This window comes from Lissotriton vulgaris, chromosome 3_1, assembly GCF_964263255.1.
Source record: "Lissotriton vulgaris chromosome 3_1, aLisVul1.2, whole genome shotgun sequence".
NCBI lineage: Eukaryota > Metazoa > Chordata > Amphibia > Caudata > Salamandridae > Lissotriton > Lissotriton vulgaris.
Window position 1 is genome coordinate 249,404,871 of NC_141689.1, and position 17,122 is coordinate 249,421,992.

General features: G+C 42.7%; 1 protein-coding gene across 2 annotated transcripts in view; it reads right to left on the reverse strand.

The window, feature by feature from the left end:
- Positions 1–17,122, reverse strand: part of DYM (dymeclin) — a 1,096,728-nt gene that overhangs the window by 514,998 nt on the left and 564,608 nt on the right. For both annotated transcript variants that reach the window (XM_086960369.1, XM_086960370.1), the window contains exon 10: positions 31–209. In XM_086960369.1, the coding sequence (XP_086816495.1) occupies positions 31–209 (179 nt within the window). The remainder of the gene's footprint in view (positions 1–30; positions 210–17,122) is intronic.

A 17,122-nucleotide genomic window follows, 5' to 3' on the forward strand; every position in this document is an offset into this window, starting at 1 on the left:
GCGAATTCTCAATTTCTGTCTTATGCTTACCAGATTTTCCATATCTGTGCGTGCCAGCATGTACGTCCTGACGTTACTATTCTGATGTAGTAATGTGTACAGCAGGAGGGTGGCTTGATCCGACTTCTGCTGTTCATAAAGTGCAGTGTACAAGCTGTTGAAATTGATCTGAAATGCATGAGGATTGGGAGAGGGAAGGGCAGAACTATCTGAAAAACAAAAATCAAAGCATTCACCACATACAGATTCAAAAATAGATAATCGCGGCTTCTTATACATTACTATAGGGGTGACACATGTCACCATTACCCATTTAAGAGAAACTCCCTTTAACTGACCAATGCAAAAAGTTGAAATTGTAATCTCTAACATTTTACTACAAGACCAGCATTGGACACACACACTTGACAAAATAACAAATGATATTGTGAAGATGTCCTCAATATGACCGCCTCTTGTGCGTCCAAATCATATGTAAGCTCCAGCAGTGTGAACAGACTGATGTAGAAACAGCAGGTTGCTTACCTGTAAATAAGGGGTACTCCTCATTCACTGACTGGCTAGCACATTTGGTGTAAAGGTAACCAAAATTGTGCATTTTTCATCTGCTCACACATGTCAACTCCTTTACTTTTCTAAGTAAATAAAGATGTGTTAACTATGGATTTTTTATTCAAATGTGTTTTATCTGCCTGTCGATCATAGGAATTTTAGTTTAGCAATTCGTTTACTATAAAATAAAACTCTTACATCCATTCATTACCAGAAAATCTTGCATTTATTAGAAGTTTTGATATTCAGTTTGCAGAAGGAGATATATTCACATCACTAATAGACTGAAAATAAGATAGCTCGTCTAGAGTTGCCGTACACAGCAGTGCATAGGTAACGAACTTCCAACCGGACTGAAACTGACTGATCCTAGGAAATTATTTAATGTCCCCCTCCTCAATCCTGAAACGAGTGCTAGAAGCAGTGTAACCACCAGTATTAAGCACTATATAAGACATCTTTTAAACAGAAAAGGGGAATCGTTCTTTTTAGAATGGAAGCACAGAGGCGCTTCAATGTTTGTGATGTGCTATATAAATCTTAGAGCGACACCCCTCTTATGTTTGTCAAAGATTTCAGGTATCAAATGTTCACACTGTTAGGGAAGCAATGAACAAGCTGATGAAGAGAGTATTGGTGTTATAGGGTAAAAATCAATATTGCATGTTTCATTATTATGAACAAGTTTAAGGATGCAGTTACTTGGGTAAAATGCCTTTTTGTTAGTATATTTCTATTTAATACTTTTTCTGAAAATGTTATTTCCATAGCTCAAGTGCTCCCCATAACCTCATCCTTCACTCATATGCAGACACCACTGAAAGTCTGCATCTCGCAAGACATTTTGCAACAACACTAAGCCAGCTATCCGTTCCTGTAGCATCCGCAAAGGTCAGCCATCAAAGCCCTATCTCTTCCAGATCATGATGAAACACTCAACTACTTCAAAGTCACTGGTTGAGCAGATGTCATCTTGCTATTGACCTTCATCAATCCTCTCTGGGGACGCTCTCTTACCCTCACTCAAAGTATCATTCTAGATGCTCTCAAGATAGGCAAGATCCTTCTACTCCCAAAGAAACCTACACAAGACCTGTCCAACTCCCGGCCCATCATTTGCCTATCATTCATTGAAAAATCAGTCTATGGCTGCTCACAGCCAAGATCACATCAATGCTAACCATCTCTTGGCAGTTGACTGGCTTGAGATCAGGCTTCAGCACAGAAAGTACTACCATATACATTGCAGATAATGCTGTCTTGACCACAGATGAAGATGACCCGCCTCCTGATAAGGCTGGACCTTTAAGCCTCCTTCAACACAGTCAACCGTGCCAACCTCATACACACCCTTGATTCTTGAATTGGATTCTTTGGAAATGTCCTTCACTGGTTCCCCTCCTACCTTTCCAACCAACAAGTTTGTTCACATGGGCACCTCCAAGTCACAAAATATCTCTATCGCCTGTGGAGTCCACAGTGTTCCACAGTGTTTCCTGTCATCTTCAATCTTTACATAGAGGTGCTTGATCCCTGCCATCAGGAAACGCAGGCCTCGATCGCAGCTCAGAGGGACATAGCTACCTCTTTACACTTCCCGAAAGGCACCCACGACCTAGCCAATAGTACTGATACAGTACATCGGAAGGAGCATTGTCAACTCCCATTGGGCAGTCAAGACAAAGACACCACAATTCCCCCCTCCTCAATAGACAAAATAGGCCCTGCTATCCTCCAAATTCTTGCCTGGATCGTAGCTGGACTACCCTCCAAACTGGACTGTCCGCATCGCGGTTGCTTTATAGAGCAGCATGAAATATGTATATTCCAAGAAACATGGGCCAAAGGCGACTCACATAGAATGGGCTATGCATCGTTTAACATCCCTGCTACCCACGGACGGAAGGGCAGACCCTCTGGAGGTTTGTGTACCTGGGTCGCAGCTCATATGGGTTGCGAGGCAAAACAGCTGGAAAGATTCGCTCGTGATATTCTCTGTGTAATCCTTACCTTTCATAATGGTCTTGACATGGCACTAATCAATGTATATTCTCGACCACTACCCAAGGGAAGGGTAGTCCACTACACTAGAACAACTAACTACTTGCCTCGCAACCATGCCTGAAAACTTTGGCGTAATCATCGGTGGAGATTTCAATTGCCAATATGAACCGCTGAATAGGCTAGACACGGGCACTCTCTGTGAAGAGGATAGCTACTGGTCCATTCCAGAGCCCAAAATACCCCACACAAGGGCATGGACCCCACTAACACTACTGTTAAGTACTCTCACATTAAGCTTCTCAATGAGAGCTTGTAATGGTCGCACTCCATCGGATACGCCTGGGAACCACACCTTTAATAGACAGGGGCATACCTCTATTATTGACTACATCATGGTAGACACAAAATCATGGTACAGAGTGCTAGATTTTAAAATAAGCCCCAGTATAGACAGCGACCATAATGCCCTCATTTTAACATTATCAACACCCCAGGCTAAAAAATCTCTTGATAACCAGACACCCGCAGATACATGTTTAACCCAGCATAACGAGGGAGAACAGTGCGCTGGGGCGAACTCTCTCAGTCAGTAGAAAAACTGGCCATCCTTTACCAACATATCCTTCCATACCTTAAGGCTGCATATGAAGCTATAGAGACAAAGGGCATTCCTAATTACAATTCAATAATTTTTAAAAACCACCAAGAGGTGTTCACTGCTATGGCCGCTTTCTTTTATCAAAATAAAAAACCTAGGGTGACCAAAAAGTCCCAACACCCGTGGTTTAACTCTGATTGTTGTACGGCTAAACAGGTCCTTATCACTGCCATCAAAAGTAATGATAGGCCAGTGATCAAAGTTGCAAGGGTAAAATATAAGAATAACATTGCCAAGGCCTAAAAAAGTTGGGAATCGCAAAAATGGGCCGAGCTCAGAAGTGCCCTACTAAATCACGATCTGAGGCCTTTTTGGAACATCATCAACTCAGGGTCCAAGGATGGTAAATCAGCCATAGAATCCAAAATCAGTGAAGAGATGTAGAAGGCCCACTTTAAAGCTCTTACTCAAGGGCTGTAGTCGGGGAAGGGTTAGCTAATAGACCCCACCGTCCCCGTGCATGACATTCGTAGAAAGTCCACCGATTTATTTATTTATAGCATTTATTGAGCGCACTGTTACCCATGGGTGTCCTGGCGCTATGTGAGATCTTTCAAAGGGTCCAGCCGGTGTCATGCTACTTAGCAAACTATTCAGTAAACAGCCAAGTTTTTAAAGCCTTTCGAAAGGTAAAGTGTCTCGGTATACCTCTAAGCCTATGGGGAAGCTTGTTCCATGCTTTGGCTGCATTTGCCACAAAGCTTTTTCCACCGCAAGTGGCCTTTCTAACAAATGGCACATAAACCAGTTTAGCATCAGATGAACGTAGTAATGTACTTGGCATGTACCAATAACGTCGTTCTTTTAAATAGGCCGACCCTACTCCTTAAAGAGCCTTATGGACCAGACACATTGCCTTGAACATACTACGCTTCCTGAGAGGCAGCCAGTGTAGTCTTCGAATCTCTTCCGCTATTGGAGCATATTTAGGAATGCCCAGCAGCAGTCTAGCAGCTGCGTTCTGTAGGAGTTGCAACTTCTGCAATGAACATTCCTGAATATTGAAGTACAAACTGTTACAGTAATCCAGCCTCGACATAGTGAGAGCTGTGATCACTGTTTTACGACATTCGGTCGGCAGCAAAGGCAGAATTTCTTTGCAGGACCTAAAGGCGAAAGACATGCCAGAAGCCACTGAATTAACCTGGTCTTTGAAATTAAGCCACCATTCTGGAGTCCAGAAATTGGGATCATTCCCAAAACATACCACCTCTGTCTTACTGGAGTTTAACTTAAGGCAGTTTTGGGCCATCCATGTCCCCACTGCATTCATACAATCTTTAAAACGGACTGCCATACTTTTTAATTGAGCTGGAAGAAGAGACACCACTATTTGGGTATCATCTGCATAACTGGTCAGACTAAACCCAAAGGACTGAATAAGGGGTGTGAGGGAGGACACATAAATATTAAATAGTGTCGGACTGAGTGAGAACCCCTGAGGGACACCACATGGTAATGAAAAAGGTTTAGATACAAATTCCCCCAATGCTACCTGCTGAGTCTGGTTAGACAAAAATGATCTTAAGAGTCTCCAAGCGGAGCCCCGTACCCCGATCTCCTGCAGCCGGTCCATCAACAAAACGTGATTGACCGTATTGAATGCTGCAGAGAGATCTAACAGGATCAGGGCCGCCTTACCACCAAGATCTAGAATAGTCCTTATCTCTTCTGTAGATTTCAAAAGGGCAGCTTAAGTACTGTGGCCCCCTCGAAAACCATATTGTGTTTGGTCCAGGGCTTGAGTGGACTCCAGAAATTGGCTAAGACGCATATTTAAATTGTTCTCAATAATTTTAGCAGGTACCGTAAGTCTAGATAGAGGTCTATAATTGTTTGTGTCTTTTGTATCAAGATTAGGTTTCTTCAGGAGGGGCAGAATAGATGTTTTTTCCAGTCTAACGGGAAATATCCCTGAGTACATTAAATTGAAAATAGGTGCCAGAACTTGAGATACTGGCACAGCCGCTAGCTTTAATAAAGCAATCGGACAAGGGTCCGAGGGGGATCCAGATTTCACCTGACTGAGAAGTTTACCAGTTTCTATAGCTGACGGTAGAACAAATTTGTCTAATACCACCTTCATCTATATCTGTCGATCGACAGTTTGATTCGCCATATTCTTAGCTGTAGCATTGGAGAAAGTGTAAAAAATAGCATCCACTTTCTCAAAAAAGAATCTAGCCAGTTTTTCACATAACACCTGACTAGGCATAGCTGTGATCGTCACTGGATTGGCCAGGCTGGTAACTGTATTAAACAGTTCCCTCGCTGAATTTTTGGCTCTATTAATCCTCATAGAGAAAAATAGAAGTTTTGCCTGATGAACCTGCTGTTTATAAATGGCAAGAGCACATTTATACTTCTTTTTGTCGGTATCTATAGTCTGTTCTCCACTTTCTCTCCAGATGTTTACATATCAATTTGTGTTCCCTGAGTACCTGTGAATACCATGGGGCGGATGGCAGCCGTCTGGTGGGGTAGAACATTTTGTAAGGAGCAAGCACATTCCCTGCTGTTTCTAACCTGCTAGAGAAGAAGTGTGTTGAATTTTCTATGTTAGGGGGGGGCACGCCTATGGTCTTATTGAGGGTATCGCACAGATCCCCAGCCACTACTTTATTCCACGCTCTTTTCACCAGCTTCTTTTTTGCAACTTGCTTCTGTGAAAGATGCTCTGGAACAAAGATATTAAATAACACTGCTTTGTGGTCTGACCACGGAAGTGCAGTAATCTTGGTGACTAATAACTGCGAATTATTAGAAAAAATCACATCGAGAGTGTGTCCTGTCTGATGAGTCGCCTCTATCACCAATTGCTCTAGGTTGCTGCATTTCATTAAATCTAGTAGTTTAGCTGAGTCAGGATCTAAAGAGGTTTCCAGATGGAAATTAAAATCGCCTAGAATGGTATAGGAACTAGCCAGGATACCGGATTCAATGAGTTTGCCCACCTGCTCAATGAACAGGCCTCTAGGGCCTGGTGGTCTGTAGATAAGTGAGCCTTGAAAAGTATAGTGGGGAGATAGGGGGAAGGAGAAGTCTAATGCCTCGCAACCGCCAACCTCTCCAGGGCTAAAAGACAAAATAAGGGAGGAATGATAAATAACCGCTAGACCACCTCCTCTTCCCTTAGGCCTATTCAGAATATGACAAACAAAAATTCGGAGGCATCGCCTTGACCAGGTCTGGGCCGGAAGCATTATCCGTCCAGGATTCTGTAATAAAAGCTATCTTAAGGTTTTCGGCTTCCAAGAATAAGGCACATTCTAAGCTGTGTTTGACCAATGAGCTAACATTCATCAAGACCAAATTCGAAACAGTGTATCTCTCTGTCTTTACTGCATGAGATCTGGACCTCTCTATGGTATCGTACAGTAACTTTGGAATTGTAACCCCACACCCTGAACAGACATTAGGAGGCCCCTGGGGATGCATCATTGGATTAATGCAAAGGCATGCATGATTTTTAGAATTAACGTTAAGATCTTTTAATGAGGAACCATCATAATACAATTTAAGCCGGTTACCTGGGCCTCCGAGGGCATGGGGGCTGGCGCTGAGCGCGGTACGATCGCAGATGGGCGCAGAAGGGCTTGCCTTTGGCGCGCCCGCTGTGCGCTCGCAGCATCCTGTGTTTAAATCAATTCAGGGACGATAAAGCATAGCCTGCTAACCTCCCGACCTACTCAAAATGGCGTTCCCGCGTTCCCAATGCCGGCTAAATAAATGCCGGAGATCGGGCCGCAAGTAATTAGGTACGGTTAGCTGATAGAAAGATTAAATGACCATTAAAAAAGTTTTTAGCAGCGTCATTTTAAAAAAAATGTTAAACGAGGTGTGCAAGTATCGCAATTAGAGCAGCAAGTCACTATAGCAGCAAATAGCATGCACTCCCGGCTGAGCCTCAGGAGAAATCACATAGAACGCGCTTGCAGCATCCTGTGCTTAAATGAAGTCAGGGACGAGAAAGCATAGCCTGCTAACCTCCCGACCTACTCAAAATGGCGAACTCGCATTCCCAATGCCGGCTAACCAGTGCCGGAGATCGGGGCTGCAAGTAATTAGGTAAGGTGAGGTGATAGAAAGATTAAATGACCATTAAAAAAGTTTTTAGCAGCGTAATTTTTTTAAAATGTTAAACGAGGTGTGCAAGTATCGCAATTAGAGCAGCAAATAGCAACAAGTCACTATAGCAGAAAAAAGCATGTACTCCTGGCTGAGCCTCAGGAGAAATCACACTGAGAGAGGTACGCGAGGCCCTGGGCATGATTAAACCAACAAAAGCCGCCGGGCCGGACAAGATCCCTGGAGATCTTTATCGCTCTGAGCCGACTGTATGGGCCCCTTACTTATTATCCCTGTTTAATGCAATCCTCCAGGGTATGGCAATCCCAACCACCTGGGCAGGGGCCGAAATAATCCCAATCTACAAAAAGGGTTCCCCGCTCTTACCTACCAACTATCACCCGATTAGCTTGATAGACGTAAGTAAAAAAATCTTTGCACGGGTCCTTTTGGAGCGCCTGCACATCTGGATGGAGGAACATAACATCCTTAGTCCCCTCCAAGCCGGGTTTCGAGCAAGGATATGAATAACTGACCAGATGTTTGAGGCTACAGATTATTCACTGGAAAACTGTAAGTATAGAGGGTGGCAGCCTCTATCTCATCTTTGTAGACCTTAAATCAGCCTTCGACTTAGTACCAAGGAACAAACTCTGGGCAACCCTATTAGATATGGGTGTCCCAGATTATCTTTGCCATCAGATAAAAGGTCTACACGAGGGCAACTTTGCTCGAATCAGATTTGGCAAAAATTGTGAACTTTCATCGCCCCTGCCTGTCGAGAGAGGCGTCCGGCAGGGCTGTGTCCTGCCCCAACTCTTTTTAGCCTTTTCATTAATGACCTGATTGAATCACTGATAAACATTGACGCTCCCAAGTTAGTGAAACGCATTATACCTGCCCTCATGTTTGCAGATGATAAGCTTCTGTTAGCCAAATCCCACATGGGAAATCCAGAGGACCCTAAATAACTTTAGCGCCTTCTGCAAACAACGGGGACTAGAAATTAATGCGTAAAAAACCAAGTACAAGGCTTTATTTATTTATTTATTTATTTTTGAAATTTATACAGCGCGTACAGTTGCCCGTAGGCGTCTCGGCGCTAGAAACTTTGAATGTATTCCCGAGGTTAGGCCGGTAACTTTCAATGTAGGCAATTCCACCCACCCAAACCCTTGTCTGGATGGTAGTCTCCTAGTGAAGGTATTCATTTTTGACTATCTGGGAATAACATTGACAGAAAGAATGGACTAGGGAGTACAAATGAGCAAAATAGGTCTAAAATTATCCCAGATCACGGGTGGCATTTTAAAACTATATAGGACCTGATCTGATAAACTGGTGAGTCCGGAGGTGGAAATTTACAAGGCCCAGGCCAGGACCGCTGCACTCTATGGAGCAGAACATTGGGGGCACTGCCATCTGGTCAGATAGCCCGTACTGAGAACTCATTTGCCAGACAACTCATGGGTCTGCCACCTAGCACACCTTTAACACCTTAACATATGGATCTAGGGATTAGATCCATTGAGGAAGAAGCTGCCCTTTGGCCTATATTATACAGGTGGCGCCTGTGGTCAACCCCTGAACTAGTCTCTTATAGAGAAGAACTGACTGATGTTACAGGGTTACGAGGTGCAGGAAAGTTGCCCTGACTATTGTACATTAAGAAAACATGTGAGGACCTAGGCAGGGGCAGTCGATGGCAAAATGCTGAAGAAACCTCCCAAATGACTTCCAGGAAAGCCTTGGTAGAGAGTTATAGAGATCATAAACTCTCTTAGCTGGAGAGGAGACCCTCACTAAGGAGACTGACGGCTGAGTTTCTGGACATAAAATGTATATATGTTTTAGAACCATAGACGACACACAGCAGCTTTTGGCAAAAAAGCTCTATCTGCAATTCATGTATGAAGTCCTACCGCTGTGCTCATTTAAAAAAAGTGGGCGGGACATACAAATGCAGAGTGCCAACTGTGCCCCAATGTAAAAGAGACCGATCTCCATGTGATATTTATGCCAGGGGTATATTAGAAGGCAAGATCACGATGGATAATCCAGCTTTGTAGGAACTTGGGGTCCACACATTGTTGCAACATGTACAGGATTTAAAAATTTGATACACGCATGCCCATGGTTTTTTCAATCTCACGCTATTTATTCTCCATGTGGCATACAAGCAGAGCCATCCTAAACAAGCTGTAAATAGGATACATAAGTGTATATGATTTGGTTTTTTCTTTTTCTTTTAACCACACTGACAATTGGAGAGAAATATGCTGGCTGAGTAAATGCATTTATTGGAACTAGCCACCTAATGTACTTCCCACAAGCACTTTATGTCCTGTTCTCTAAGATGGCTGATGTCTGGAAATGCTGCTATAGTGTGAGGATTATGACTCTCTTTTTATCTTTTATTTAATTGTATTTTAACCATTTTATACTATTGCATTTTAACTGTGCTTTATGGCATTTGTGCTGAAATAAAGTTTTATGAATGAAGCTCAACCCAACCAAGACAGAATTCCTATTTTTTCCAAGATCCACAAACAACATTCAGTACAAGCTTGGCTCAATGACATGAAACTGAATGACTTTAAAGCCCAACTTTCACCGAATGCTAATACACTTTGATTCACCCTGGACACCAAACTCGTCCTCAAGGAACACGCTGCCAAAAACCAAAGACTCTCTCTTCTAAAGAAAGTCAAACTGTTTAGTTGCTTGCCGAAAGCAACTTTAGAACTGCGGTTCAAGCCCTCACACTCTTGCATCTGGATTGTGGTAATGCCATACTCTGTGGACTCCAAGGCTGAATAGTGGCACTCATTAGGGCCATCCTACACACCTTAGCCAGGGCCTGAACAAATACCATTACAAAGCTGATAAACCCCCACTGGCTCCTCCTACTGGTCTGCATCATCTCCAAAACCAGTTGCATCATTTACAAAAGCCATCAAGACCGGAACCCCCGGTTATCTTGCAGACAAGCTTACCATCTCTGATGGTTTTTGGCCCACCCACAGCCAGGACATCCATCTGAATGCAGATTAGGATGTATAAATAAATTTAAAAAAAGGCAGCAGGGCTTTTCGTCTATGTACCCAGGAAACAGGAACAACATCCCCGTATCCATTACAACTGCCCCAATGTTGCACCAACCTAAGAAAGAGCTGGAGACTAACCTCTTTAAAGAACACTACATCACAATGCATTAACCATCCACAGTCCATCTTCGTCTCCTATTACTTGTTGAATTTTATCCTGGTCTTTGACCATGTACAGAGCTATGCTATCTTTTTAATAGGCTTGCCTTATAGAAGTACTATAAACAGAAGGGAAAAGTAGCACTGAGTTACACCGAGCAGCAACTGAGCCTATTAAGGGTATCACACAAGCTGACTGAGATAAGCTATAGTCCGTTACCTGGCTGTCTCTCAATGAGGGATGCAGCTTCTGTTCTGGATTCTTGTTTGCAGATTGGTTAGGGACCCAGGTGAGCTTAAATACTTTAAATGTAATAGTGTATGCCAACATATAAGACAAGCAAAAGACTATGCAAGAGGCACAAGAGGAACTACTTCAAGGCCATTAAGAAAACCAAAATGCCTACCTTGAGAAACAAATTAATGGCGCCAAAAATGAAACTTGTGCGAGTAGTCACATGTACTAGGAGAAGATCTATCCTGAAGCCCTGAATATCTCTTCTTTGACAAGTCAGAATTGCGAAGTCCACCTGTAGTTCTTCTAATCAAACATTAATCAAAATCTGTAACTTCCTTTCTAGTACTCATGTGCTTAACTCATGTTCATGTTCATGTTATGGGTTCTTGTATAGCGCACTATCACTCCGAAGAGTATCTTGGCGCTGGGACTTTCAGAGTCTAACAGATGAAAAATTAGACTGTACAAGAGAGGGAAACGAATCAAATTAGGGTTTGGCATACTTTGTCTGGTAATGAATAAATCCATGTTTTTAGTTGTTTTCTGAAACTGACTTCTGTGTTAATAGCACGAAGGGATTGAGGAAGTTTGTTCCATGCTTTAGTACTGATTACATGTAGGGATTTTCCACCTTTCGTTGTCAGTCTGAATTCGGGAACAGTCAACAAATTAGATGATGAGGATCTCAGTTCACGAACAGGGTGATATTGTTTGAAGTATTTTTGTAAGTAGGCTGGGCTTTGGTGATGGAAGGCTTTAAAGGAAATCGTCAAAACTTTAAACAAAATACGCTTTTGCATTGGAAGCCAATGCAGAGCGTTAAGCGCGACAGAGGCTGAAGATCTTTTTGTCCAGCCCAGAACAAGCCTGGCTGTGGCGTGTTGTACCATCTGCAGTTTTTGGAGGGCAGCTTTATTTAGCCCAGCATACAGACCATTGCAGTAGTCTAACCGCGATCTAATGAGTGCTACTGCAACAGTCTGTCTGGCATTCAGAGGGAGGAGTTTGAAAAATGTCCTCAAACCTCTGATAATATTAAAGCATTTACCAGCTACTTCTCTAGTTTGTTGGCTAAAGGACAAAGTATTGTCAAATTTAACCCCTAAATTTCTGGCTGCATTTACAGTGTTAGGTGGCATTTCTGCTTCTTTGGGCCACCAGAATTGAGGGGAAAAACAGTTATTGATGCCAAAAGGTATTATTTCTGTTTTGGCAGAATTACATTTAAGATGATTACTAGTCATCCATGCAAATACTGCCGAGAGGCATTCTTTGAGGGTGATTTCTGCATTCGCCACATTTTTATCCAGTGTCAGGATTAACTGGGTGTCGTCAGCGTAAGCTATAGAGTCAATACCAAACGAGGAAATGAGATGCATCAGGGGAACCATGTAAAGATTGAATACAGTGGGGCTCAAACTTGAGACCTGGGGAACCCCTGTACTCAGCATTTTTTCCTTAGAGCGGAATTGACCCAGCATAATGACCTGCCGTCTGTGTGCCAAAAAATTTCTGAACCATTCGAGCACGGTTCCTGCTATGCCTGCATTAGCTAGGCGGTGTAAAAGGATAGCATGAGATACCGTGTCGAAGGCTTCAGAGAGATCTAAAAGGATCAGGACCGCCTTCTTGCCCTGATCCAGTGCAGCTTGAATGGTTTCAGTGGTGGAAAGTAATGCTGTTTCAGTCGAATGATATTTCCTGAAACCTGCTTGGCTTGGGTGGAGGACTTCATTCTCCTCCAGAAAAGTCACCAGTTGTTTATTTGGACAGGATTCAGTAAATTTACATAGAGTTGGGAGGAGTGAGATGGGACGTAGGTTAGAAAGAGTATTAGGGTCTTTTATAGCTTTCTTTTGTAGGGGTCTCACTGCTGCTAATTTCCAGTTGGAGGGAATCTCGCCTGAAGACAGGGAGGCATTAATAATGGAGTTTATTCCGGGATTAATTTCATTTACTATTGCTTGCAGCAGGGTGGGAGGGCATGGATCAAAAGGTGACCCAGATTTCGTATTTAATATTGCTTTATAGGTGTCTTCCAGACTGATGGGATAAAAGGTAGACCAGCCAGATTTTTGTGAGCTTAAATTGATCTCATTGTCAAATTTTTGTTGCTGAAAGATAGGGAAATCTTTAGTGATAGTTTCGATTTTCTGGAAGAAGTAATCAGCTATCTTATCGCATAAGTCCTGAGACGGTGGGATATCTTGCTTTAGTGCCTTTGGATTTCTGAAGCTGTATACAATATTGAATATTTCTTTATGTTTATTTCCTGACGCTTCAATCTGTGCTGTGTAGTACGTTGATTTAGCGTTTTTTATGGCGGTATGATATTGTTTCTGCTCTGTCTTATAGATACTTTGATCCTCTTTCTTATAGTGGCGTCGCCACTTTCTCTCTAAGATTTTTACATTAGTTAACATAGCTTTAAGTTGTCCTGAGAACCATGGCGCAGAAAGCTTTTTTTTGTTAGATTTGGGGCCTGCTCCTATGGTAGTGATTTTGTTACCTATCATATTCATCCAACCCTCGAATTTCTGATTGTCTGTGTGAGTGTTAGAGTATCTATGTTGGACTCTATGATTATACATTTTGTTCCCTATATTCACAACACATCAGCTTTAAAAAGCTAAACAGAACAACCAACAATTTATGAAAAACTACATTTTCCCCAAGAGGAATGTAGGCCAACAGTAAAACATCCACCAGAAAAGAATCACAGTTGATGTTTACACTGCCCTCGGACTCGTGCCACCTCCTCTATTCTTCATGTGAGCACTCTCCCAGCACAGTATTTTAAGTGCTGGTTCACTCCTGCATCTGATCAACTCCTACCAACATCTAAACTGCAACAGCTGTAATTTACACCCAAAGAAGAACATTTCATGCTCTCCAACCGACACAAATATCAGAATAAAGGACATTATCAAACCACATCATGTGAATTGAATACATGAGAGGAAACTATACTTACACCTTATTTTACCTCCTCTGCACATGTGGGTGGGTAACTGCAGTGAAGTCTGAAGCGGGAGGGATAATCCTAGCCTCCAGGTCCTTAATAGAATTGAAACTTTCCGACAAAAGCTAGACCACTTTATATTTTATGTAAAGACTGGAGGTAAGGATTTTGCAGGTTCAATGTGTGCTCATCAGCAGGAAAGACATTTCTAGCACTGGCTCAAAATGAAGCGTATTTAAAGTGGAGTAATCCTCCATGATCTTAAAATAATTGAAACCTTCAATCATGAAAGGTAGGAAAGCTTACATTCAGTGTTCTATCTACTCCTTCTTCCCAAAGATCTTACAAAGGAGCATCAAACATTGGTCCAAGGAGTAAAAGCGTCCATAACTTTTTGCATGAAGCAACTCTTTCTATCTCTTTAGGCAGATCTTATAGATGTTATCAACTTATCCTTATTGCAGAGCTGTATCAGGCCCCTTGAAACAAGCAGCTATTTGACCCCTGCTAAAATAAACAGGCCCAAACATCTTTACTGACCAGATTACAACCTCTCTTACCCCAATAGCCTCTTGGAAAGGAAGGATAAAGACTACTTCAATAACAGATCACACTAAATCTTATCTTTCATTACAACCAATCTGAGTTCAGGCCAGCAATGGGAACTGAAATTGCACAGGTCAACACATAGCAAGAAACAAAGAAATTGCCCTAGTCAGCATCAGAGAAGCTTGTAACCACTAGGTGTAACTGGAACACACTCCAAACTGCATTAATACCAAATAAAGAATGGTGACCCATGATAATTATACGTTAGTCCATCTCACCTGGATGATTGGGATAGTCTTCTCTGTATCAGAAGGGAAACTGACTTAATGTTCACATATCCACAACTTACACTTTTCATCTATCAAAACTTCCTATGTTGTTTTCTACCAGACGAAGAAGGACCAAGCTGGAAAAAGGGAGAGCTTGAGGCACCTCAAAACCTCCCACATGGGATTTTTCCAAGTAGTAACCAATCTCCCCTCATCAGATCTTCTCCTCAGAAGCACCAAGTAACTTCTGCAACTCATCGGCTATGGGGCATCTTTTCCTCTTTTCAGGGGTGAGGTGGAGCAAAGAACGTTTGAAGACTAATCGATGGGCCAATGTGGAAGGGTGTCACGATTTTTAAAAAGGAAGGTGATGTGGGGTGGTTGTGCCAAAAACACTTTCAGTTCTCTCATGTGGCACGCCAATGTGATGGCAATGAGGAAAACTGTTTTCAAGAGTAAGAGCTTTAAGAAACTGTTGTGAAGAGCCAGAAAGGTGTGCATATAAGAAACATCAATATCCTAGGTGCAAATAGAAATAATGGGCTCTGATGAAGACAGCCTTGGTATTAGAATCTCAATCAGATCATTCATTTTTGCCTCAATGTGGACAACAATATTACTGCCTCAGATGCCCCCAAAACACAACTGCTCCATTATTTGTCCATGTGGTGAGCCAAGATCTGTTTCAGATGTATATTGCTCACACGTATTTTGCAGGTTAGGTACCATGCACAGTAAGCGTGGTGAGGGGAGGAATCCATCATCATCATCATCATCGGTGTCTTTGAGGGGCCATATGTGACTCTTGTAAACGGCCAAAATCAGAGTCACAAAGAGGATGGAGTCTCTCCTGGTAGTGGCGTTGAGAAAGATCTTCAATCAGAGTGAGGCTGTGTGACGACTGGCTACGCTTTACAAATATTGTAGTATAAAAATCGGTCTAGATCAAGACGGCATCAGCTTGGGGTCCAAGATCTCCATTAGCATTAGGCCCTCTACCACCACTGGAAGAGTCCATATTAGTGCAGCAGGAACCACCATGGACACTAACGCTAGCACTAAAGTCTCTCCCATATAGTTATGGGCCTGGTAGCGGGTCCTGAGGGGAGAACGGCGTTGGAGGTGAACTCGGTGGTGCTATTCCAACTGTAGACCTCTGCGGCTCCACAGGACAGGTGCACCAGAAAGAGCCAGTCTTGCACCAAACATATGCTGCATGCAAGCTATTAGCTAGCAGCTGTGGAGTAGACAATAAACTGATGTGATGTGACCTTATGCCCCTATACGGCTATAATCAATAAATATCCCTATAATGGCATAATAATCAGAGCCATATTTCAGTAACTCGCCTCTGCAGTCCATGACACAGCAGAAGCTACTTCCTTAGATTCCTAGAGAGCACACAGAGTTCTTTCGACACACCAAACCCCCAGCAACCTGGGAAATCCCCGCTTGCTTTGTTTTGATATGTAATAGAACTCCTGCGAGCACTGTAAGAACGACCAGTTCTTAGTGACATCTTTATTGACGTCTTATGTCCAAACCTTACGTCAAACTCGGCACCTTTCAGGTATAAATATACCAACGTTGCCTTAAGCAAATACACGGTGGTGATTCTGGAGCAGAGCAGCTAATCTATTTTCCGAGAGCCCAGCAGAAGCGAGAAGCCCACGGACGCTGCCCCTCCTCTTTGACGCGCTGAGAAAGACGCTGTCTTTTCTCCTGCCAAGAAAATCCATCTCCAGCGTTTCCAGCCTACCCTTCCGGGAGACTGGAATATCGAGTCCTGAGAGAGAGATACAAGACCTCCTACATTCTATTCCCAAGGTACAGTGCTGACTAAACCCTTGGAGAGAATTCTTGAACAGATCCTTGGCAACAAACCTACTTAACTTAAACTGCTACTTACTTACTCCTTCCCACATAGTAGGCTTAGGTCAGGTACACCGGGGTAGGCGTATTTTAGAAGCACCAGTTGAGCACGTTAGCCTATGTATATATGTATATATATTTTATCCATTTTAAAGTGTCTTATGGCTAAGAAACCATATCAATGCTTTTACAGTATTATTTCATAATACTCCTTTTACTGTACGTACTTTACTTTATAACAAGTCTTGCAATTGTGGCAATTCATTTCCCTTGCATGAGAAGGAAGACTGCTCAATATATAATATATTTTATTGAAAACGCCTGTCTCTCTATTCTCTGCACCCTGGTGAAACTAAGTATGCACAACTGACTGAGTGAAATAGCTGTCTATTGTTTCACACGACTCTAGAGATTGACTCTTATTCTGAGGGAGCAAAGTTGTCATGTTTATGCGGTTGTCGGAAGCTGAATCCCTTCTTTTCTGAGCCAGGGAAGCTGATCACGTCCTATTCAGTCAAGAAAGTTTCCAGTGACCTCTGAGCTAGCTGGCGCAAACCTAAATTAAGTCTAACATAGTCAGTAGAGACCTAGAAGACCTCAGTCCTACGTCTATACTGCTGTTTTTGTTATTCCAATGCGCAGGGCCTATAGGGAAAATAGGAACTACACTACAAAACCAGGAAACTTGAGGTGTAAAGTCTCTACTGTGGAATCAGTTTAGATTCTAGGGACTTCGAAGAGATG